At 36.6% G+C, this 27,263-nt stretch overlaps 1 protein-coding gene across 2 annotated transcripts in view; it reads right to left on the minus strand.

Annotated features, from left to right (window-relative positions):
- The window catches only part of LOC121729229 (T-box transcription factor TBX20-like), a 38,645-nt gene extending 35,796 nt beyond the window's left edge, over positions 1-2,849 (minus strand). For both annotated transcript variants that reach the window (XM_042117687.1, XM_042117678.1), the window contains exon 1: positions 2,344-2,849. In XM_042117687.1, coding sequence (XP_041973621.1) covers positions 2,344-2,563 — 220 coding nt within the window. In that variant the 5' untranslated portion in view covers positions 2,564-2,849. The remainder of the gene's footprint in view (positions 1-2,343) is intronic.
- Positions 2,850-27,263: the final 24,414 nt, after the last annotated feature.

Genomic DNA, 27,263 nt, shown 5'->3' on the forward strand with positions numbered 1-27,263 from the left:
AACAGCTAGCCTTATTTTATTGAAATATTAAAATGGCAATTGTGGTTTAAATAAAATAATATTAAAAAATGTAATTAAAACAAAATTCTCTTGGCAAATATCAAGTAGTATTAATCAATTTGCAGGTATAGAGACATTAAAACATTTTATTACGACTTAATAAATTTTTATTTTGGGTCTGATGAAGAATTTTGTTTATTACTTATGTGAACGAGTGTCCATCGCTAAAGGTATAAAAGGGCAATTGATTTATAAATGTGTCCTGTCCTCATGAAAGCTTAGTACTCCCACGCGTGAATTAAACATAAATTTTCAATATTCAAAACGGCCATAAAAATTTAGATATAAACATTCGTTGGTATTTTTAGCAGATATACTGGTTACTGGTTAGTGTAATTCAAAGTTCCCTTACAAATACAAAGATACACACGGTATACGGATGTAGGTAAAGTAATATTATGATGTTTAGCCCTTGACTGTCAAGGGACCTTTAAATGTATCAGATAATATAACGTGCTTGCCTATGAAAAAGTTTTCAGTAGTATTAAGAATATAAAATTTAATATTATAGTAAAAGTTTTGCAAGGTTATAAAATTAAAAATGAAATTATATTATACTACAGTAAATTCTACACCAACTGCAAATAAGTGCCAACAGGTAGAGACAATACAACACCGAACCAAATATAATTCAAATCTTTTTAGCAATAGCTATAAGAGGAAATTTTCCGAAAAATTGTATGGTAGAGTATAGACTATAGACTCTAAAAAAATATGCATTAGTATTAAGTTTGTAAGTATAATTAAGTGAATATTTTGCAAGTAAAAAAATTAATCAACCTTGTTTTGATAAACCTACTAAAAACAACTTTTTAGATGATACAAGACTTTACAAATTGCAATTCGTACGACATTCTGATTTTTAACATCATATTATGTATAATATTTAACGCCTCCGTGGTCTAGTGGTACAGAGCGCGGCTCTTTACTTGGAGGTCGTGGGTTCGATTCCCGCGTTGGAAACGTCATGTTATTTCCAAGTTTGGTTAGGACAATGCAGGCTGATCACCTGATTGTCTAACAAGTAAGATGATCCATGCGTCGGGTGGGCATGTAAAAAGTCGGTCCTGCGCCTGATCTCTCGCCAGTCATGTCGGTCTTCCGTCCCACTGGATTATGAGAGTAAAGGAATAGAGAGTGCTCTTGTGTACTGCGCACACACTTGGGCACTATAAAATTACTCCTGCGTAGCTGTCCTGGTTTCAACGAAACCGGCCACCGTCACCGAAATCGGTGTGGGAGCTATTATAATTATGTATAATATCTACATCTCTACATAGAGATATAGACTATAGATAGTCTACAAATAAAGGGTAGTTTCTAATTACTGTCAAGTAAGTCTGTACATTGGTTTCTTCTTAACGTAAGTTTGTAAATTTGTGAAACCTAATAGATATTGTGCCTAGATAGGCACTTTTCATACAAAATAAAGGGTCTCGGTTTCCCTTTTAGCTTTTGATAGACGGTTGGTAAAAGTTGAAGTGGTTTTCAAGTGTTTAAATACTGACATTTGGTTTTTCCAAACAATTTAAAAAGTTAAAACTAAGGTAGAGTTTATACAGAAGGTGTCCAAAGGTAGTATCAAAACGGTTTTATTGTTAGAGGTGTCTAAAAGTAGTCTAATAACTTGAAACTTCAGTTCCTAAACATAAGTACTTAATCAGAGTGCTCAGTCACGTTAAATTCGCTAGTTTCGATAACGAAGTTTGATGTCAAAAATGTATGGGACTTGACATAACGCATCGCGTGTCATGGCACTTGCGATGCGTTATGTCAAATCTCATATATTTTTGACATCTAACTTCGTTATCGAAACTAGCAAATTCAACTTGACTAAGCACTCAGGCATTAAAACTTGTTTAAACCAAATATTAACCTAGGTTTTAGTAAACCAAACAATATGCAGGTAGAGTAGGAGATTTAGGGGTTTTACATTTTAATGGCTTTTACAAAATGTTTTCGAGAGTGGATAAACAATAAACATACAAGTCAACTATGTACTTTTCTTAATCAAGTATTCCTGTTTTCTTTTGTATGTGTTTACATACTTATCTAGCTAGCTTTTTGCAATACAATTGGTACGAAGTAGAGTTAAATCTCTTAGCCTTTAAGGCCCAATTTCACCAACGTCTGTTAGTGTTAACAGCTTGTTAAAATGTCATGTCTTCTCTTTCATTCATATGAAAAATGTAAGAGGTGACGTGATACTAATTCGAGCATTTAAATTATTTAACAGTCGTTGGTGAAATTGGGTTTTATTAAATAAAGAGTATGAGAACTAACCTAGAGGGGTGAGCGTGTCCTCCCTGGGGTCCCTGAGCCTCCTCCGCTCGCGGCGCTCCTGCCTGTCCCTGGCCATGATAGCGGCGATGGAGAAGTCCGTGGCGCAGGGCCGCGCCGAGCACTCCTCCTCCATGGCCGGCCGCTCTCGGCCCTCGCCCTGCAGCAGCATCGAGTTCCCGAACCGACCGCGGCCCCACACGTCACCGACTGCACATCCCATCGGTGGGACTGAACATAGTCTTTCCAGCGACAGGGGAAAAATATTCGCGCGCACGACTAAACTAGAGATCGAAAGTTACAGAGTCACCGCTCAACGCACTGGACGCGAGGGAGTCGGTGAGGATCCTACGATAACGCCTAATCTACTAGGAAAAGTAAATCAAGCGTGCTGTCACCGCGCTCGAAAGTTTACGAATAGCGGATAAACTTTTTACGCGCGGAAAGGAAACCGAGGAGCGGACCGGTGCGAGTTGACGCGATGTAGAGTCGACTGAGGCGGCGGCGAGGCGGCGACGAGCCGCAGGGAGGGGCCTGCACCGCCCTACGCCACCACACTCCGACCACGCACACAACCGCTTTTTTATTACTTCTTTCTTACGACGCCCGTCCCTCTCGCACTCTCGTCGTCGTCCGCTCGGCGTCCCGCTCGCCCGCCGAGTTTTTCTCCGTGCGATAACTATTGAAATTCGCTAAATTGCTCACCGCGGCACTGAAAAGGCTCTTGTTAAACGGTAAGCCGTTTCTATCGAAGTATTTATTTGCGTAACTTGTTTCGCATCACTATTAATGAATTAAATGCGTTCGCGATGTAAGTGGTGTACTAACATTTATTAGCCTTAATGAATAATTTAAATGTTTTTATGATCGTGATTAATGATTTAGCTGCAATTGTGGCCTTTAAATCTTATTAAATTGTACTAAGCGCGATATCGGTATCTATAGATATTTTCATGATTAAGGATGGTGGATTAGGTTATGGAGGAGTTAAAATGTTTGTTATGGTACAATTTATTATTATATTTTATGATCTAGACAACAAATAATAAATTGTTAGTAGAAACCATATTTTGGTACCATTGATAATATGTACAGTAGGTAGATAGGTATAGGCACACTGAATTTTCGAATATTTTTATAATATTGTTTAGTCTTCTCAGAGTTTTATATTATTAAAATATAATGTTTAAATATAAACAGGCAACACACAAAATTTTATGGATTTTCTGTTAATTTAAAACACAATTAAATATTATTAAAATAAATTGATACATACTAATTCCGACAGATAGAATAATCCACTTCATCTAAAATAAGGAAAGTTTTTTTTTTAATTTACTTATGAACACAGAACACTACGTTAATAAAAAAAATTACTAATTATTACATTTAGTAAAGTAGAGCAATAGAAATTAAACTGCATAAAATAATTTAGCAGCGAATTTTCTATTCCTTATCAAGGGCAAGCTATAAACTATGATTATAATTGGTATACAATATATTATGTAGCCAACAATAAGACTCTACTATACATATACAAACTATTATGATAAGGGATTTCTCAAACGTTACTTCTTCATCAGACGACCGGAATGTAAATTATAAAATTATTTTATACTGCTCCACTTTTAAATTTACTGATAATTTTCCATAATCCTAAAATTGCATAAGCCTAAACTTCCTACAGCTGAACATGGAAAAGTTAGCGCAAGCAATTGCTTATTAGTTATAACAAAGTTACCATAAAGTTTTCCGATAACAGGTTTACTGCGACGCGACATGGTTAGTTTCAGCCCCCCACTAATAAACAAGCTACATCAATAATAAGTCCAATTTTACGGAAATTTGAATTGTCGTAAAAGTTGTGATTAGCGCGCCATGTTCTTTGCGTTTGTTTGAGAAGTCTTAACGATGTATGCGACTGGCGATTGACCAGAAAATTTGTTAACAGTAAGTTACTAGTTCAAAGATTATGTTTATCTTAAAACCTAATTAGTAATTACCTTTTAAACGAGTTGGGCTGTGGGCATGCCACATGAGCCCTACTAATACAATGAAATGTGCAAAATCACAGCATAATAAAGACCATAGTAGAAAACCGCCTGAATCGCAACCAAGCACACTTTACCGCAAGTTTAAAAACAGAACGATGCATTTATTTACACTCGAAAGGCCTCTGGCCCTTCTAGGTTTTGGCATTTAGTGTTTTAGTGTTTATATTTATGGCTCAAGCACTAGCGACAGCCAGAATTCCGTCATTTTATAAAAGCCTAAGCCCTAAGGTATATGACCCCATATATTTATTATAAATTGTAACAAAACTAAGTGATAATACTTTAGGGTATGTATGGAGTTTGTGGAGTGTGGAGTTAACTGTGAAAGTAGCAGCGTTGAAATAGCAACTTTTTTTTACTTTAGTGAGGAAAAGTCACCATGCTCGGGCGCTAGCCCATACAAATCACAAAAAAATGTAGTATTTCGGATACTTTAGGATGTGTATGTGACACATCCTAAAGTTTTATCACTCAGTTTTGTTACACCCTGTAGAAACAAATAACTCAAATTTTTATCTCAGTTTCTTCTGGATAACTGTAGGAATGTCCACTTCCACTACGGGAAATTATTCACAGTTGCTTCATCTGACAGACCACCTTAAATTATGTCAAAAGCTGTCGGTCGTTCTTACCTCTACAGGGTGTCAAAAAACAAAGTGATAATACTTTATGTATGAGCCCCCGTATAGAGCTATTCATTGTGAAAGTATCAGCGCTAAAAGAGTAACTTTTTTGACCGACTTCCAAAAAGGAGGAGGTAATACGTTCGGCTATAATCTTAATATATATATTTCTTGTGTGCGTGTGTATGTGACTGAACTCCTCCTAAACGACTGGACCAATTTTGATGAAATTTTTTGTGTGTGTTCGTGGAGATTCGAGAATGGTTTAGATTTACAGTTTGGTCTACTGGAAAATGGTTCGGAGGGTGCTAAGAGAACTCCTGATTCTTTATAGATACAAGTTTGGGAGTTTTGGCGTTGTATTAAGAACGGAAAGCATATGCTACTATGCAAATTACATTCATCATCATCATCATCATCATCACTACCATATTATACATATATTAACATACTCTTCAGGTTTATAATAATATTGGGACGATTATAAACCTGAAGAGTATGTTTGCTCAGGAATGTAGTCCGATTTAAAAACTTATTTAAGTGTTAGATAGCTCATTTATCAAGTAAGGCTGTAGGCTATATCTCTATCTTAGCGTAATAATTCACGCTAAGACTAATTCGACCGAAGAAACTCAGGAAAATGTGGGGAAAACGGGGGAAATATTACAAAGGGTTTATCCCACGAACTACTAGAGCAATTTTTATGGCAATATTTGGCACAGATATAGAGTAGACCACGTGAAGGGAGTAGGGGCATAAGCTATTTTTTATGGGAAAATGTACGGTTTCCGTAAAAATCCTAATTTACGCGGGCGAAGCCGCGCGGGACATCTAGTCTTAATATATATATTTCTTGTGTGCGTGTGTATGTGACTGAACTCCTCCTAAACGACTGGACCAATTTTGATGAATTTTTTTGTGTGTGTTCGTGGAGATTCGAGAATGGTTTAGATTTACAGTTTGATCTACTGGAAAATGTTTTTTCATTTAATTTCTTATTTATAAGGAGTTGTTGATTTTGGAATGTTTTACATTAGATCCGGCGGACGGCGCTATCATCGCATTCAATATTATTCTATTTCAATTTTAGTTTGTCCTGACAGATGGTGCTACGATTAATTTGAAAAAAATTTTGTTATTCAATTCATGTGCTGATTAAAATATAAAATAAATAACACATAGGCTACAATTTTAACCGACTTTCAAAATGGGGGAGGTGTTGTGTTCGTTTTCTTATATTCAACGATTACTCCACCGTTTGTTAACCGATTTTCAAAATTTTTCTTTTGGTATATAGGGTATCATCCCAATTTGGTATTATATTCAGAAAAGTGGTGATCTGATGAAGGATCCATAAGTAATCGAGGGAACTCCTCAAAACTTATAGGGAAACATATGGTGACTTCGGTTTCGTGAGAAGTATTCTAAGCATATGCTACCAACAAGTAAGATTTTGCACCGAGATATACCTGGTATACCGTGGTTCGGAAGGTGCTGAGAGAATTCCTGATTTTTTATAGATACAAGTTTGGGAGTTTCAGCGTTGTTTTAAGAACAGAAAGCATATGCTACTATGCAAATTACATTCTTCATCATCATCATCATCATCATCACTACCATATTATACCATTTCATAGTCTTTTAGATCGAGACTCGAGTTTGTCAAGCGATAATTAAAAAAAATCTATATCTACCTAATATTATAAACCTGAAGAGTATGTTTGCTTGAACGCGTCAATCTCAGAAACTACAGGTCCGATTTAAAAACTTATCTCAGTGTTAGATAGATCATTTATCGAGTAAGACTCATCATTTATCGAGAAGGTTATATTATATTATTACTCTAAGACTAATACGACAGAAGAAACTCAGGAAAATGTGGGAAAAACGGGGGAAATATTTTTTATGGGAAAATGTACCTACGGATTCTGTAAAATTTCTAATTTACGCGGGCGAAGCCGCGCGGGACATCTAGTATACTTTTATATTTATAATAATATACTTATAATATTTATAATAATATACTTTTTTTATGTATGTTCAACGATTACTCAGCCGTTTGTAGTGCGATTTTCAAAATTATTTTTGTGTTGTGTAGGGTTTAACTCGAATTTGGTACCATGTTCACACAAGTGGTGATCTGATGATGGGAAGATGTCTCTTGATCCGAAGCCACTGAACAGAACTCCTGAACCTTTAAAGATAAAAGTTTGGAAATTGCAACATCGCTTAGATAACTGCAAGCATTTACCACGATAATGGGAATAGCTAACATTCGTAATGGTTATTTACGCATCTTTATGCGTATCTTTTAGAAATCTATCCATATCTTGTAGATATAACTAAAAAGAGTAAAATTATTATTTTTTAACAAAAAATTGAAACCGACTTTCAAGGTAAAAACAATATTCTTAAAAATATGAAATAATTCTTATTCTTCATTAGTGCCTTTTTGAAATTCGACTAAACCTCAACCAATAATTCCGTACCTACTCAACTATCATTCTTTTGAAGTCGGTACCGGCCAAGTTTTATGTCAAGTATCTGATCAGTTCTGGGTTGGTATCGACTTCAAATGAATGAGAATTGAGTACGGAATTGGTTGAGGACTTAGGGATTGCAATCCGGATACTTCGAAATCCGAAAAATCTGGATAATCCGGATTTTTTGATCTTTGCGAAATCCGGATTTTTAAATTTCAAAATTCGGATTTTCGGTTTTTTCGAATAGTAAATAAAATTATGAAATAGAAGCTTTTACTTAATATAAAATTAATTTAAATGTATCGTGTAATATCTGAAATACAAATTCACATTTGTTTAAAGGCGCTATCACAACATTGCGTTGTCTACATGTACCAAAGTCGGAATTACCGTATGTCTAATATTCCATTGTGTAGTTATTTGGTGGTTGTAATTACATTTCTTTACATTTTTCATTTTATTTAAAAGAAATAAGGACATATAAATTATCATTGTTTACGTAACCAATGCTGATTTGTGATTATGTCTAATTAAATAAAGGAATGTAGTAAGTTTATAATATTTTAAGTGTAATAGTGGCGGCCGAAAAGGAAGATCTTCCGACCGAGCGAGATAGGATGCTCGGTCAGGCCGAAGCCCACTGACGTCATTTCAGACGTTGTATATATCTTGCCGTTCTCTGAAACTTCGATAGCGCGATGCAGTAATGTTAGGCGAATTGTGGGTACCGTCACATCACTCCCCCCCGAAGACCTGTGGTATTCTTCGATGCGCTTATGTTGTCAGGTGTGGGCCGAAGCTACGCGTGCAATGACCAGGAGAGGGACCCCGTGCTCTGCTTGTTGACCGGTCGTTGTAGCCTATGGCTGCCCCGTTCAAGCCAGACGCGGGTTCGACCGGCGCGGACCTCCAACGCGGCTTATGGTCGAGGCGACCCAGTTATGCTTGATGTCTCTGCTGACGTGGTGCGGAGGGGCGGGGAGTGTTGATGATGATTGATGTCCAGAAGGATGCGTGTTCTTGTCGGTGGTCACCAATTTAAGGTTGTTAGTGGCGGCCAAAAAGGAAGATCTTCCGACCGAGCGAGATAGTATGCTCGGTCAGGCAGAAGCCCACTGACGTCATTTCAGACGTTGTATATATCTTGCCGTTCTCCGAAACTTCGATAGCGCGATGCAGGAATGTTAGGCGAATTGTGGGTACCACCACAATATAATGAAATGTTGATTTAAAGTTAAAATTATTATTTTAAGTCATTATTCTGTGCAATAGCCTAAATATAAATATCCAACTGCTGGGCAAAGGCGCCGCCCGAATCTTTCACTTATCTTGCTCCAGCGCCACCGTTTACCAGCCCAGCTGATATGCCTCCAGTCGGCAGTTTTTAAAGTCTTCGCAATCCTTGGTTCCTCATTGGTAAATGGTAACGTAACCGCTGACGAGTTGGCTAGTAAGGAAAAATAGAATCCTTGCCAGAAGCCTAACTGGACAATGTAAGCTCAACAAGCACATTTACAGAATAGGTGTTAATAGCATTACGATCTGCAGATTCTGTGACACACCTTAATTCACCTTCTACTTGACTCTACTCCTCTACTACAGAGCAAAAACTCTCCTAATTTACTAAAGAGGAAAATTGTGGCACCAATCCCAATCACATCGTTAAACTGATGAGCAGCACTGGGTTGGGGACGGTACTCTAATATGAAGGAGTCACAATTAGATCCTCAAGGATCGTCGTAACGTCAGGATTACAGTGATCTGCGGAGGAAAAAAAACACCTCCAGAGCATAGCGCTATCTTTAGATATCCACTCAGTCGATATCCAGCCTAGATTTATGCAGACAACGTGACCAGCCCAATGCCACTTTAGCTTGGCCGTCTTGATTCCTACGTCTCTGATTCTAGTTTGGGAGCACATTAAGTTTTTTTTGTTTTGTTGAGACTTGAGCTCTATTGCTCTTTGGCAGACCCCGAGTTGGAAGTTTCGAAAATCGTAAATCGGCTAATGATAGTTAGCGCATCGTTGGTTATGACGAGTGAAATACACATATCAACAAGTCTGCGCTTCAGGGAGAATGGTAAGTCACCATTCTTCATGGACCAGTCTTTCTGCCTTTCTGTTGTCATAAGAAACTATAGGTCTGCCAGGATCTGATGGCAAATTTGGATGGCAGATTTTCAAAAAATATCCGTGATCATTGGATAAATTTTTATATTTGTACGTTCACACACCGAATCAGCCGCTATAAGGAAAAAAAGGATCAAAATGTTTTATTCCAATGACCCCGGTAATGCTAAAGTCAATTTCAATTCTCACTTTTTGCCATTAGATCCTCGTAGAACTATAATTGGCCTAAGTACAGGTACTCGTTGTCATAGTGAATTCCATGCTCGTCTACCTCGACCCTACGTCTCGTACTGTAGATCATTGTTTGTGTCTTTGACTTATTTTTTGTAAGTTCCACCTCTAGGCTTGCAGATCTTGGAGCATAATTTGATGATGTGCGGCTGACGGATGTAGGCGCAAAAATTACGAAGTCATCGATAAAGTGGAGGTTGCTTAGGATTCTCTTGTTAACTAAAATTTAACATTTTTAAATACATAGTTAAAAAAATCAAGGTAATAATGATTATTCTGAACCATGAAAACAGAGACATTCCTTCCGTAATAACTATTTTATCTATAGGTAATATCTCTGTCAAGTAAACAATTTAATTGAAGTGTATTTAAAAATTGCTAGTAAATTAAAAATGACTTATAGAAACAGGGATGTTCAATCAGTACAAACTCTTAATACCTGTATTTATTATCATTATTATTTAACCCTTCTATATTGAACTATCAAAAATAAAAGCTTTTAAAATTTTATATTTATTATTACGTCCGTTCCTAGTTCCAACATAAAGACCGACTAGGTATAGCAGCGGTTGGGAAGACACACTATTAAACTACCTTTAATTTGACAAAACACTTATTACAAACGTAATTCGTAATTAATGCTTTGGAAACACATAATAGGAATGGAAATTACATTAAATAGTATAAATAATTAATTTATGTATCAATAAGGTGGGCTATTATTTTCGGTTATTGTAATTTAATAATGGGACTCCGCATAATACATTTAATTACCGTCTAATTATGAGCAATAAAATTAATTAACATTTGTTATATTTATTTTACTTGGAGCGACAAATAAAATAAGTTGTTTTATTAACGTTACAGCCCTTTTCTGTGTCTTTTATGGTCGCCACTAATTTATTACTGGAAACACAACTAATGAATTCTCGTTTATTACGTTAAAGTAGATAAATATCAAAAATATTAATTTAAATGAAAACAAAGAATTTGCATTACAAAGGATGCCTCGGGACATAAAACTTTTCATTCGAAAGAATATTAGTTTTATATCAACGACTATGCCTCAAAAGGTTTAAAAGAGGGTCTTTAAAAGAGTGACATATCTGACATGGCGACGCAGTGCACGAAAGCAGTGTTTTGTTTAAACGGCCGTGCACCGGTATCGCATGATACTCGTTACCAGCCGCGTCCAATTCACTTTAGTACAAATCAACGGGCGATATGATAAAAAATTTAAAGTAACAGAGTGGAGCGACTCCATGTGACGCTGTCGTAGAGGGGAGACGCCCCTTGGAGGCGGGTCGGGGTCTGCTGACACCAAAAGAACTCTAACTACAGGGCGTAGAGTCTAGAATCCCGATAGAGACTCGATGCAACGAATGCAACTTGAGTGAGGGCCCCCGATAAGTAGCGTAATAAGGATTCAAGTGTATCAGTGTTTAAGGTTTTTCCTTACAAACATTCGCTTTGATTACTGCCCCCCGAGGAAATGGGGTTCTCATAATGCAGATTGAGGTGTCTAATACACTTGTTGTTAAATCATTGCAACCGAGCTTTTCCACTTTTACAGACCCATGAAATACGTATTACAACTTCAGTCTTCAATACAAATTAGGTAAATATAAATAACATTTAGGTAAACTCAACTATTAGGTCGTAAGTAGGTAGGTAGGCAATTCAAATTTAATAACTACTAATTTACCATCTCTTCTGCTTTAATATCTTAAATATTTCTAATCTCCATAATATTTAGAAGCCTAAGTCTCAACCGCTTACCATATTTACGATAAGTAATAATAACGCTTATTACTCTATAGTCTATACCTACTATATTAACTAGTCACATAATATATAATAATATTAAATTACTTTGCTTTAAAAGTAAGTAAATCACTATTAATAATTCAACTGCTATGTTATTATAAATTGGCCTATTTCTCGAGCAGAATATCTAATAAAGACGGTATTATCGTTTACGATAAAGTCCTTTAATTAGATTTAAAAAAAAATATATCTAATAAAAAAATATTCACTTAAATATTAAAAAAAACTTGCCATAAACCCATCCAAGCACCTATAGTGTGGTAATTTTTAATATCCTCCGCAAAACAAAGGCATTGAATCACAAGAGCAATGAAATTTTAGTATGTTATATTGAGCGAGCGAATCGGTTTGAAGTTCCACATCCTTCCATAAGCCATCCAATATTGTTCGATATTAACTATCTACGCACGTGCACTGTACCCGCCTGGAATAATGCAGCCTCTGTTTACTTATAATATCAGATATTAGATCGTATATATCACTAGAAGCTATGTATGTTGAACGTCTTATGTTGAGGTGGTATCGAGTTTTTTTTTTTCTACGACAAGTTTCAGACGTCTATGGACTTGTTGATAACTTTTTTAGGGTCCGTAGTCAATTCAAGGAATCGTTATATTGTGTCTCTTTTAGACTTTTGTATAATTATTTGTAAGTTATGAATTGAAATTCATAAAGATGTAGATTGTTTTGGTAAATGAGATAGAATACATAAAATATACAACCTCCATGCAGCTGTTTTCTGTGATATTATATGGTTTAGGTTTAGGTTTAAGACATTTATTCTCATAAGAATTTACATAAATTCACTTACATGAGAAAGACAATAAAGTAAAGAGATACAAACAATGTAGTAAACATTACAAATTACATCGAGCGAGCTTAGTAGGTTACAATATTAAGTTAAAATTATAAAATTAACAATTCATAGACGTAAACAAAGAAAAAATGATATTATATGATGAAAGAAATATTTTATGATAAAGTCAGAGTTTGTATAATGCTCTGTTAACTAATATAATTATGGAATAATATATTATGTAATTTAACAATAAATACCTAACTAAATAAAGTGGCTAACATTTCGTTGGCGCAGGACAGAAGTTTATCTGTTCAACTAAACAACAATATTAATATTGTTATGATATTAGCCAATCAATTCGATTAAAACCTCAGTAATCTTTTTCAAATATTTAAATAAAATATCAGAATTCAAAACTAACAAAGAGACAGATACCTTCGCATAGTTTTAAGATATTTTAGAAATTTTTTTAGTTGTTAAAGATTTCATATTCCAATTGAAGTGTTCACCCAACTCTATCCATAAAGTGAAGTAATGGCGGAAGTTTTGGTTGACCGTTAATTATCTCACAGTTGGTAGCAAACGCGCCGGACGTGACTCCGATATGCTCCTCTACTTGGAATTGTTCAAATTGAAGGATTTATCAAATTATTAAGGAAGCCAACAGTACCTTATAACTAATTAAACTGTTGTAAAATGTTAGTACTGTATCCCTTTCCTACAATTTTAATGCAGGTTTGTTCCTTATTCGATTCAGTCCCTTTCGTATTTAAACTACAAAAATGGAATTCTCTTGAAATGTCAACAACGACATTAACATATTTTCACTATATAAATATATTTTGTTGTTTATTACGGACTGAACAGCAGTGTTAATACGTGACTTTAAGTATATTTCACATTTTCCTAATTTTTTTCGACACAAAAATACATTATTTTTTAACACTTAGTAGGTTTTATTTAGCGTCGAATGCACTTTAATCTAACACCTTCAAAATAAACCGGCTCAATTTATACATGTTTAGACACATCCGGTTTTTGTGAAAATACCGTGTAGGGTGACAATGCGGTCCGCGCGAGACAGACGAAGCTCTCCCCTGGGACCGGCGAACGTATCTCCATCTTTTTGTGTGGCTTTTTCTCTCCGACAACAAATACATCTCTCCTGAGGTGAAAAGTCTATTTAAGTTGCAAAATACGTCTGCCCTTTTTATTTCTAAAAAATAAACCTAAGTTGACAATTAGGTAACACTTGTTCGATTTTTATATCCTTTTTGAAATCAATTAGGTATAGAAAGTTTATTACTGATAAGTACTTTAATTATTTTTTTGCAACAATTTATAAAGCATAAAGTTATCAAGTCTTTATTACGACTTTAAGTTTATACCCCCTTACTAATAAACGTTGTATAAGCTTTGAATAGTTATACAGTGTTTTGTTCCTGTACGAGTAACATTTTTAATTGGATTGAAGAAGACAAAACACTGTATAACTATTCAAAGCTTACACAGCGTTTATTAGTAAGGGGGTATACGTATATGTTTATAAAAATAAAGGCTTAAATTTATAATATTACGACTTTGTTTTTACTATGTAGTGATTGTTAATAACTTTGTCATGTATTGAATGAAAATTTAATGAATGTAACTTTCTCAGTAGAAAAGTGTTATTTTTAAAAATAAAATATGAAATATTGCAAGAGGAAATGTCCACAAGAGCCGCGGTCATAATGTGCAAACTCCGGGCTCTCTGCGTTTGGCTGACACCGTGCCCTGTGCCTCTCTTAGAACAGGGTAGCGCCTCACTGCCAGCGACAAAATAAGAAAATAAAAATATGTCACTATGTAAAATTTTTATTTAGTTTATGTAATTTATTTGCATTACTTAATTACAATAATTCAACAACCATCATATTATTTTTATAATTAAAAATAATAAAGTATAACAATGACTTTGTAAAAAGAAAGATATTTTGTAATAAAATTGCTATAATAATACTGACACTTAAATAGGTTTTGCCTATTTAAGTGTCAGTATATAGCAATATTTGTGTTTAACATACGGAAATCTAAAATAACCCTGCTGCTCCTGTCCTCTCTAGGATCGGTGAGTACTCAGAACTCATATTTTTCCCTCAAAATATTTAAAATATTTTTTAAATTTCCGCTGTAAAAGGCACCACCCCGGAGGCAGCGGGGCAGAGCGAGGCGCGAGCTTGCTTTATCTGCGCTGGCTCTGCGCGAAACAATATATTTATTGGACAGAGGCGCGATCCGCCGCATGATCTATTCGCTGCACTTACGTGCCGCACAGAAAACTGCCCCGTATCTACACGCCCCATGATTTGTGCTCTTCTTGATTTAGAAGCTTTATTTGGAACTTTCGAGCTTTTCGGTAGCTTGAACTTCGGTATCGTAGCAGTGCTACGCGTAGTCAATAATTTCGTAGCACTGCTACGAGCTTTTTTTAATTATATTGATCAGCAAATTTTTTATGTAATAATGATGATGTTTTGATAAAAACAATCAGAAATCAGTCAAGTCAGTAAAATTTGTGATTGGTTTAAACCCAAAACTTAAAAGTAAATTTGTTTCGTTGTTCTCAGCAAAATACAATTTTGTTGTTTCATGGAATCCAAATTGAAGGCTCTATAAAATACTGGCTCTAAGTTGTTTGAGCCCCAAATGACTTCAAATGACTCGGGCTGAGTACTTACTTACTATACTACTTATTTACTAAAATATGTTATATTATACTATGACCGGAACCTGCACTCTGTCCCTGCTATCATGTGTCTTGTGTACGACATATTTTATTATTCTTTTGTTAGTTTTCATAATATTCATATTCGAATTACAGTAGGTATAATATTTCAATAACAATATTTCATTAGTAATGTGAGTGTAACGGACGTTGATGTTTGTAGTTGTTTAAGGATAATAAACTGCATACTTCATAAATTATAACAGTAATATACTATTTTTCGCGTAGATTTTTCGCCTTCGTCAGTGCAAAGTGAACAGCAAGACACTGGCTAATTAAATATTTACTGAACAGTAGCCGATCAGTGATCACTTAGTAAAAACAGGAGCACGTAAACAGTACTCGTAGGTAAACAACAAATAAAGGTCGGAGAAACTCAATCACGGCTCTATTTGTTCGGTTCGGGTCTCCGGAGAGGCAAACAAGATGGATCGCGGTGTCAACACGAATTTGCATCCCTTGTTTGTCTCCGCGGAGGCGCCGGGGAAATACCGCAATCTCATTGGGAGCCGCCGCCGGTGCATCCGGTACGAGGCCGCGGTAACACGATTATCCGCCGACCGGACGGCCTTTTTTCCCTTCCCTTGTTTTCCAACTTCGTGTCTACTCCGTGTTTTTCGGAACGGGAAATGGGATATGTCAGACGAAAAATTGACAAAAATATGGCCGATCCGCATGGAAATAGTGGGTTTTGCGATAGCATCTGTCGGATCCGGTGGCCGTATCGAAATTTATTTACAAGATGATTCCCTTGTTTTTGTTCGGATCTAATTTTTATATTCGGGGCGAATCTCGCCATGGAAAAACCGAGGATACGGCGCGGAATTTTCTCGTTCTCATTGTCACTTTTTAGTTACGAAGTAGTTTGAGCGTGGGCGGACAGCGAGGTTGGGACCTCTGTTAACTTATTAGGTTTGAGACGCGGTTATTACGCAAGTATTTTTGTTTTATAAAACATTGTTTATGTTTTTCTCTCGAGTATGATTGAAAGCTTGTCTTAAAGAGAGTTTTTTGCCTTCAACGTCGAATAGGTCTCTTATTATTTAAAATTAGCCGAAACAAACAGACAGACAGACAGACATACAGACAAAAATTGTAAAAAAAATGTTTTGGTGTCTGTACATATACAGGGTGTAACATAATAAGTGATAATACTTTAGGGTGTGTACGTGTTCCTTGTAGAGAGTTTACTGTGAAAGTGGCAGCGCTAATTTTTTTCACTTTTCTATGGGGAAACTCGTGACGCTCGGGCCCTTGCCCATACAAAAGTGAAAAAAAATTTCGTCTTTCAGAGCTGCTACTTTCACAGTGAACTCTCTACAAGGAACACGTACACACCCTAAAGTATTATCACTTATTTTTGTTACACACTGTACATTCATATGCATGTAGTAAAAAAACGGTTCTTTCAATGTGGCGGTACCCACAATTCGCCTAACATTCCTGCATCGCGCTATCGAAGTTTCGGAGATCGGCAAGATATATACAACGTCTGAAATGACATCAGTCTTCCTCTGTATATAGCTTCCTCTAAAAACGAATTTTCTGGTGAATCAACTAAGTAATCACTAACAGTATGGTCTGAGTCTGAGTGACATACTGTTTCAGAAAATGTACGGAACCACTAGATTTTTCAGTGCTTTTTTCTTGGCTTATATTAATGTTTCCATTTGTCGTTTTTTTATATTTAGATATAACTTTTCTTCTAAATCCACTACTTCGCTTTAATTGTGTCCATTTTTACAAATCCATAGTGGTTTATTGAGCAAAATCCGTAAAAAGTATAAAATTTTTATATAAAGCTTCAAGATTTTGAAAATACAACATACAGGATTGTATCAGGATCAATTACCATTTATAAGAGCAATAAGGGACCAATTCAATGTTTTTACTGCTGTAACAGCCACGATACTTGCTACTACAGTAATTCTAGCATCGCTTGTACAATAAATAGCGTACCCAAGACTACAAGGCTTGTACGCATCCTCACAACGCATTTTTGTAGAGATGTGTTAGTCTTGGTTATGATTTTATTTATACTTATGTACTTGACATAGAGCTAGAGTCTCATACTTTAGGACTATGCTTAAATTAGCATTTCCAAGTGCAATAATAAGCCAACATACATCAATCAAAACTATTCTGTGGCTTTTGGCGGACTTCTTGTATTATAAGCTGCTATTCCTAAGACCATTTTGCTAGTTGGGTAACAACTGAAATCACTCACACTGAGTATAATAATTTGGCCACCCAATGTATACTACATATTGTTTGTTATACGCACGGGGCATTTTGCTAAATAATTAGGACTGACAAAGACATAATAATTATAATCTTAAAAAATATCATTTTCATATTTGCTAATATAAAAGACATTACTAGTGTACTTACCTTCTACCACTAAGACTAACTAAAGGTACCAAAAGTGTATTTAACTAATTACAATATTGTTATACAAAGTCACAAAATCAAAATTTTCCGTTTTTCTACGATGTAAGATCCTGAGTCCTGACGTGTTGTAATTAGTGTCAACATTAATAGCTGTTGCCGAAACTAGGAGGGCAAAAAACAGCGGCTGACAGATATCATTTCAAATATTTGGGCGACGTGGGCTGAGACGAGGACCTCTGTGATTTATACACGTCATAAACCACTACAAATTGTTTTGAAAAACGTGAAGAATCGTTAATTTACTTTTTGTACCCGGAAGACACGGTTGAGTTATGATTAGCTGTTGTCTGGAACATTTTTATAGTTATAAAAATGATTTGCATGCTGGTACATCTCAAGCTAATCTCAAGTCAACGTAACATTAACAAAGCTGTACCTGCTTTACAATTTTCATTTTTCAAGGTTTTTATTGTGAATTGAAATCATCAGAAATCATTTGTAGGCTTCTCATAATAGTGGCCGTCGGCACACTGAGTCATGTAAGGCTACGTTTAAACCTAATTACTCCCAGTGCTGTGAACATTTTACAGCGTTTAAAAACTATAGTTACTCATAAATTGCAACGTCGTGAGATTTTTGATTGCATCCCAAATTACGAGCGGCGAATCACGCAACGGCTCATAAAGATCGGCCTAATGTCTTCATTTGACTCTCACAGTCACGAAAACTACCGACGACGATCTAAACATAATAATTTCCTTCCATTGAAGCACCTCACATGGCCACCGAACCGGTCATTACGGGTCGATTATCATCCAACAAAAACCCGGAACTTTAATCGACATTACGAACAAAAAATACGAAACCGAAGATAGCGAGTAATTAACAGCTAGCACCCATAAGCCCTGGCGCGCTGGCGGTCAATCTGACGGATCTCGACCTGATTCTAAACTCAAATCAACGCGCTCGATGTTCTGCGCTACTCTTGCTCTTTAACCCGAGTTCCTACGAATGAGTTTGACTTATTTTTTGTGTAGTGGTGGTTAGAAAGGTGTGAAGCCTCCGCCTACAACGGAGGCGAGGACCACCCGCACCGGCCGCCCGGCGCGTCGAGGCGTGCGCCACAGATGGACACTCCAACTTTTTGCGGGACAATATTGTTACCGAATAGATAGTATCATTAAATGTCTTATCAAGATTTATTTTGGTCGAGTGGACCTTGCAAATAATCGAGCTTTCGATTCGGATAGCTGTTGCACAGCTTTGCTTAGAACTTTCGATAAATGCCTGACATCTCACGACTTCTTGCTTTAGTATATGACACACACAAGTATTCGTCGATAACGATCTACAATACGTCATCGGTTGTTGCGTTCTCACGGGTCGGGTACCGAGGTCGGAGCGGTGTGGTCCTGCGTCGCCGGCGCTGTCGGCGCCTGTCCGGCACGCGCACTATGCGCATGCGCAACTGCTCGTAATAAATGACCAGTGTACAGCATTAGGCGGTTCGAATATATCATTTATGTAAATTGTGACGAAGACATATCTAGCCGAGCCGCGCGCTGCCCGCTAGCCGCTACACACGAATCGCATTCCTCGCGCTAACCACAAATGCTCAGACCTTCGCATGCCACAAACGAATATGCTATTCTCATGTTTTAAGCAAACAATTTCGAATGAAAAGTAAGCAAAAATGTGGAAATGAGAACTCTGAAAACACTTTTGTAGTTTACATATTTTCACTTTTAATAAATTTACTATGTAGTAGGTACTTGACCAATTAGAGATTTAAGATAAGAGATGCTAATAATAATAAGTATTTTCTCCAAATGTGTATGATTTTTAAAGCACATGATTTATATTGTGAGATATAGATTTGATTATAACACAGGATTTGTATTATAACATAGAGCGTCTCGTACTATTATTATAACTGCTACATATTCAAAAGTAAGAGCATAAAAGTACGCCATTTAACTCCCCATAAGATCTTACAGAAAACACCTGGATCGAACTCAATGACTATTTAATACAGATTATTCCCTGTTAAAGTGGTTACGTGCAAAAAATGAATTGCCAAACACACAAAAGGTGTTTGTTGTGCTTTTGTTGTTGGTGTTGTGACACATTTGGTGGCTCAATCCAAACAAGATTGATTTGTGTTTTTGGTGCAAAGGTATTCGAAACTGTTTAAGAGTAATCGTTCATCCTTTGTTCGTTGGAGGTCCTTGACTAGTGCAAAATCAAGTTGGAGTAATAAAAATTAATCATAGATATATATGCGCAACAATTTATAAAATGAAAAACTTTTGTATATTATAAAAGCATAATATTAAATACTTCCAAATTAATAGGTTGGCTTGTTAATCTTATATTTTTAAACGAGCAATTCTCTATTATAATAATATAATTGGAATCTCGGAATCGGCTCCAACGATTTTCATGAAATTTAGTATATAGGGGGTTTCGAGGGCGATAAATCGATCTAGCTAGGAATCACTTTTAGAAAATGTCATTTTATTCGTGTTTTATCGAATACCGAGCAAAGCTCGGTAAAGAAGCTAGTATTAATTACTGTCGCTAATAACTGAACTTTCAATTACTCTTTTCTCCGTTGTTATTCTAAACAATAAATAAGAAAATATGTACCGAGTTAGTGTTTTATTCGACACTTGAAGCATTTACAGTATGTAGTAGGTACGTATCGTTAAGAACCAACGTGGTCTCTGTTGTTCTACAGATTTCATATAAGATTATATTCACCGAATATCCCTACTCCTGGTCTAATACAATCATTACCCAGCTGCCGTTTCGAAGGCAATTTATTATTTGATGGTGAGTTTGTATACCGGGGTACGCCTACAGTATTTCACTCCACAATAGCCATTGACCGCACTTCTGATTGAGTCACGAGTGCCATTATATACCAATAAATCGCCTCGACTTCCTACCGTGCCATGAGACTACAGTTGGTTATAAGTACACTTAAGAGGATTCCACACCGCCGTTTTTTGATACAAACGCTGTCCCCTGTTTTCTCCCTGGATAATACCGGTAGAGTTATGATTTTTTTCCTGAATATCTATGGCCACTATTAGCATGTCCCTATGCTTTCTTTTTTTTTTTTCAGAATTTAATTATTAAAAAAGATAAGAACTTCCAAAAACCCACAAAAATGGCCAGATTTTCCTCTGTGTTCAAACACCCACAAAACAAAACTGGCTAGAATATACAAAAAAAATAAAACATAGAAACACAGCTCAAGCCTTGCTTTAATTCTTAATGAAAAAATTACTTAAATCGGTTAAGTTTTGGAGAAGGAATCAGCGGACAACGAATCGAAGATTTTCTGTTCTTTTATTAGAACTTTTGTCGTGTTGTCTCTATCGCGCTCTGCGGTGGGAGACTTGAGATTGGTGAGACAGCAATACATTTTCAAATACCTATTTTCAATTTCTCTCGCCCCTGTTGTATCCTCTTAAGTGAATACCGTTCGTTCTCCAGAGGCGAAATTATATTGAGGGCTCGCATTTAGATTTATGATTTCTAAAAATATTGAAACTTTGAAATTGTTATCAAAATGCCAGTTAGACTGCGAATTCATTAAGATATGTTATTTGTTAAATAAATAGACTTAACTTATTTTATTTTACTTGATGCACTAGACTTAACTTTAGGTGTATCGAGTAAGAAAAGCCTGAATTAAACTGTATCCTTGCAATTTGTTGCTCTTCTCATCTATTTAAAACCAAGCCACATCATATAGGATCTTCATTAAGTACTGCTTTTCAGCGTATGCCATTTCACCCACATCACTCAACGTACTCTGAGGAGCCCTGAGCTAAGTTCTATTTAATTGTCTGTAGGGTTGCCACGTGGCGTGATGCTGTAGGTCTGTTTGGACATGTCACCCACCATTAACGGCTGCACCCTGCGGTGAGTTACCCGGTGTCAGCTCGCACATTAGCCGAGCTGTTCGTGCTGGTGGTCCATTTTTTCATACCGGTGGTCCAAATTTTTTTAACTATTGGCCCATTTTTTGCGGCCGACTTAATTGGTGACAATAGCGATCATCAGCCGTTTGGCCGGAGAGAGATGTTTCCGTAGCATGTGTCGCGAGTTGATTTATAATGTTCCTAGTGAGAAGTGAAATGTTTACAAAATTGAAACATCTTAGCTTTATGAATGAGCTGTCTATTCACGTTCTGGCGCCAACAATACCCTGGCTTTACAATAAACAGTGAAGTGGTCATAATAATAAACAAAAATGCCTTAATAAATATATAAATAAAAAATAATATTCTATAATAGTTAATTGTATCAAAACAGCAGTATAGTACCCAATACTGCTTGAAGAACTCTACGATTTCTTATTTATTAAAGGAGTGAGGACATAATAATTTGGACGCGTTGTCCAATCTACGCTATAGTTTACTATTATAAGAAGCCTATCTTAGATAGGCGTACTATCTAAGATAGGCGTATTATATCTATTTATATCGGCGATCTACTTAACAGAGAAATGCAAAAGCATGGTAATTGTGGTAAAAAATTAAAGTTTTTTTAGCGATTGGCCGTGGCTGGTTTAGTGTATAAATGAACTCCGTCGGATCCCGACTTAAGCGGTTGTGGCTGTTAACCTGCTTCTTGTATACCGTCACACACGGTACCGTCGGCAAAAACAAAAAGTTACTATGTTGAAGAAAAATAATTTTATATTTACATTTTAGGATCAATTCAGACCGCAATGCGACGCGTAGATGCATTTCTAAATTTATACTGAATTGACAGATTGGCAAGTCGCCTCGCGCAATTGAAATCTGTCAAATCCATACAAATTATTGCCGCGCCGCGCCTCGCCTCGCCTAGTCGCGTTACGGTCTGAATCAACCACACCAACATCGACAACTCCAACGTCTTATTTAAGGTGACGCTGATTTAAAGTAAAAAAAAGTTTTGGATAATAATATGTTTTAGATCGCTTGTTTTCTATTAGAGGCCGGCCCGGCCTCTCATAGAAATCAAGAAATGAAAAGGGCGTAAGCGACAAAATGGTTTCTGTCGCGTAATTTAAAAACCATATATTTCATATAAGCTATGGGCATATTATAGTGTATGCTTGAACTAATTTATGTACAAATTTTGGAAGCTTAAATCACTCTCCTCTGTTGGCAAAATTAGAATCCCTGTTTGAGAGGTATTTTTGATTAATTATTCTGTGTTATAAAAGTTGACCAATCATGTCATGCTATGGGTAATTCAAAGATAAAGACATGATGAATACTGACAATGAACTTTAATTTCTTAGCTTTAGCCATTGTTGAGAAAAATCGATACCTATCCCTGCAGCCAAACTATCAAGGCGTCACCTTAAACACCGCGTTTTTATAACTGCTTCGAAAGGCATAAAATATGTTTATATTATTATACGTACGTTTTTAATGTATTAGAGCGTCCTTGGCCTAATGGGTAGACCTTTGGTTACTTCGCTCTGAAAAATACTGTATAAATCATCCATAACGGATGTAAAGGTCTAGTTTTTTTTTAATGTTTTATACCTGTATTTTATAATATCTGTTTAAGTACAAAATACATTAAGACTATAATGAACTTTCTACCTTTTTTCTCAATTAATATGTTACAGTTTCTGTAAATAGATTAAATTATAACCAAAAAACTTTTTTAAAAAGGAGTAAATTAATATATTAGGTATATGTTTTTTTTTTATTATGAAATAAGGGGGCAAACGAGCAAACAGGTCACCTGATGGAAAGCAACTTCCATCGCCCATGGACACTCGCAGCATCAGAAGAGCTGCAAGTGCGTTGCCGACCTTTTAAGAGGGAATAGGGTAATAGGGGAGGGTAGGGAAGGGAAAGGAATAGTTGAGGGTAGGGAAGGGAATAGGGTAGGGGTTAGGGGATTGGGCCTCCGGTAAACTCACTCACTCGGCGAAACACAGCGCAAGCGCTGTTTCACGCCGGTTTTCTGTGAGAACGTGGTATTTATCCGGTCGAGCCGGCCCATTCGTGCCGAAGCATGGCTCTCCCACGTATATGTTTAGATTTTAACAGCTATGCTAATGGCAAGTTACACATAAAGCAAAATTATGGAGTAAGTACATAATTTTTGAAAAACTTTTCTTCTGACCCTACTCTAATGTGGTAGGCTTAAACGAAGTTTTTTGCAAATTCGGTTCGATCGGTATCGCTATTACAATAACGATATTATTTTATCCCTAGGTACTATCCAGATGGAACCAAGAAAAAAACATCGTTCTTGATATTATGGTAAAAGTCATTTACTCGCCATGCACATAAACTACAAACATTTATAAGTAGAAATCGTATTTCTATAAAACCAATAAAGTCATCATAAATACTGTCTTACCTTAGCTGAAAACAACCTTGAGTCAACAACCCCTGTGGTTGACTCAATACTTACCAATTCGTTCAAATTGTACATAAATTAATTTTGATACAATTAGCAAAATGTATATACCCTAGTCCTAGCCTATAACTTTTTCTAGATTAATATCATTAATTAATTTGTCTTTATTCACAAAAGTCGACGTTTCGTTTGATTCTCTTGCATTACGCCATCCTTACTCGATCGAAACTAATTACCGCGTCGTAGCTGCAGATTGGTGTTGATGAAATAACACTTTTACGCTACTGTAATGTAATATAGTGTACGCCAGACAAAATCATAACAATACTAGATGTTGCCCACAATTTTGTTGCGGTGAAATTGGTTAGGTGATCGTGAAACAAAATATATATTTTTCCAGGACAAAAATGTCCACCTCGAGACTTGAGGTAGGTATTATTAATATAATATTCATATCGAGTATCATCAAAATCTGATCTACTGCTTTAGCGTGAATAGCTAACAGGCAGACAGATCTAGACAGACGGATACACAGTACGCTTTCATTAGTATGGAAGAACGGATTGAACAGCTTTAAACCAAATCATACATTTTTTTACTTACGTTTATTAAACAGACCTTAGTTTTTAATACATTTTTATTCACATTAAGATTCCTTCACGTCACACGGCTGGTCTCACGCTTTTTATAAACACAAAATAACATAAGAGCTTTTTTGCAGTCAGCTCTCGGTCTATGGTCGCGTATTCGTAACATCTCCCTAATGACGCTAAATATATTGCGCGCGCCATATTGAACATGGCCCGCAATCAACTTTCATGTTGGCAATTTTTCTTTAATGTTATATTAAAGAGATAAGCTTACGGGACGAGCTGCACCCGTGAGCTTTATAATAAGGGCTGGAAGTTCTCAAGATGGAAACGAGTCACGCGTTTTTTCACGCTTAAGCAACGAGGCGAGGTATTCAAAGTTTGATATTGATCGAAGTTTAGTGACTTCGTGGCTTAGACCATAGCAGCTTAGAAGCACATAATTCAATACTACAATTAGCGTACACAAAATAAATCATACAGTTTTCGTGGCACATCTAAAGAGGCAATCACATTAAATTATGATTACCGTAATGTAGAAATCAAAGGGATGCGATACGTTGATGTCAGCTATTGGCCGGGGGCCATTGAAGTTGGCAGAGCCGAGCACCGAGCAGCCGTAAAACAACGGAGCTCGTAAACTGCCACTCGAGTGCCGGCGCGGCGCCGCCTTCAAAGACGCCGACAAACGCGCCGCGCTGTCAACGCCGCCCGCGCCGCCGCAGCCGTCTGCTGCACTACCAGATACGATGAACTAAACAATTATTATTATTATCAGTTAAAATAAAAGCTACTGCATGGTGCTCAACAAACTCTACCACCCTGCAAGCTTGATGACAATTTTACAAGAACTTATTATTATTTAACAAATTATTACTTTAACAAGAAATTAAATAAGTAATATTCCTAGGAATATAACTTGTTAAACGTTACAATAACATAATATTACTTTATGTGGCTTGTAGAGCGTAAATGTAGAGATGTAATAATAGTCAACTTATTACTTTTTGCTTCATTTCTGAACACAACTAAATTATTTTCTTAGAAGGTTACCGATTAAGCCCTTAATTTAATTTAAAATTGCTTTCAGATTTCACTTAATACAATAGTGTCGCCGGAGTAATCCTAATCCTGGAACGATCCCAAAAACTGCGGGCGTCTTAAGACGAGAGTCGCCGTTTAATTGGTCGCATTACACTAGATCCCCTTATTAATAGGTTGATTACTTGCGGGTGCTTGCGGCCCGGTGGGGGGAGGGGGGAAGACGGACGAAAGTGCCACCTCCTGCAAATATTGCCTCAATGCAAATCTCTAAGAATTAAAAACACTAAGCTCTGTTAGATTTAGTTGTCTCGTTTGTAAAGGCTATGCAGTGTTGTTTATTCGAGCTTATGCTTAATTCGAGGATATTTTATTTAAAAGGAAAAACTTTTGCCTGATACCAATGCAATCAACCTATATTTACATAGACATAAGTTATGCTACGCATCGCTGTGAGCATTCATTACCAAAACAAAAATATTAAATGCATCCCATTGAAAAGATTGATGGCTATCCATTTCGTTTATTGCACACGCGGAGTACTTTAACATTGAAGTTGATAGGTGCATTGAAGTCGGATATCAATGTCCGAAATAGCCGTATCTGCTGCGCATAAATCTGCGAGGTGTCGGCTGTTATCGCTCCTCGATGCTCTGGATCATTTGCAAAGCAACACACCAAGTATTAAAGTACTGAGCTGGCTCTCGAGAGGGTATAAAACTGGAGGTGCAATTGAAAGAAATATAGCCAGCTACTCGTATTTGGGAATACGAACGATGATTGGTTAGCTTTTAACCGACTTTTTTTGTTTTGTAATTTCTTGATTATTTTTGTACAAAATCATGTGGCAAGGCTTTATCTAATGACAGTAAATTTTTCGTAATTCATTATATTTTTCCAAAAGTACGTATAAGTGGGCCATCAAAACCAATTCTTTGTTTTCATTTGTTTCGCTGTCTGCAATTACGAAGATGTGTGCTTCCAACCACCGCTGGGCAATTTATTGATTCCTTATGAAGTATAAATAATTGCACGTGTCAAAAGATAATGAAGGAGATCATTTCAATGTTTATATCGTGAGTGTCGGAGTCGGTGGTCGGGAGCCATCGCGGGCAGACGGCAGCGGGCGGCGGGCGGCGGGCACGTGCGTTGAGTCACGGGGTAAGTGCTACCCACAATTAAGATAGCGCCGATGAAGACACACGCTGAAGTGTTTTCTAATTATGTTCGACATCAATCACAGCTCGCCAGAACACCGCCAATCAAGTAATTGCATCGCGTGCATTGACTTTTCGGCCCTCGATAATAATAGGCATTTTATTGCCGGTAATGGAGTCTCTAGGGCCGCACTTAATGCCCAGCGCTCGGTAGCTCGGCTTTTAATTTAGATTAACATATTCAGGAAGCACGCTCCCGTTCCCTCTAGGTGCTGCCCTCGCCGCCGATTGAACCGTTTGTCTATTTATATTGGACGATAATGGGGATTTGATATCGCTGAGTGCAGACTATCAAGTTGATTGATTCTCAAAACACGCGAGGTCCCTATATTTCGTCGCTCGTTACGGGTGACTCATCGGGCGATGGTGGTGGGACTGGTGG

This window comes from Aricia agestis, chromosome 1 (assembly GCF_905147365.1).
Source record: "Aricia agestis chromosome 1, ilAriAges1.1, whole genome shotgun sequence".
Classification (NCBI taxonomy): Eukaryota; Metazoa; Arthropoda; class Insecta; order Lepidoptera; family Lycaenidae; genus Aricia; species Aricia agestis.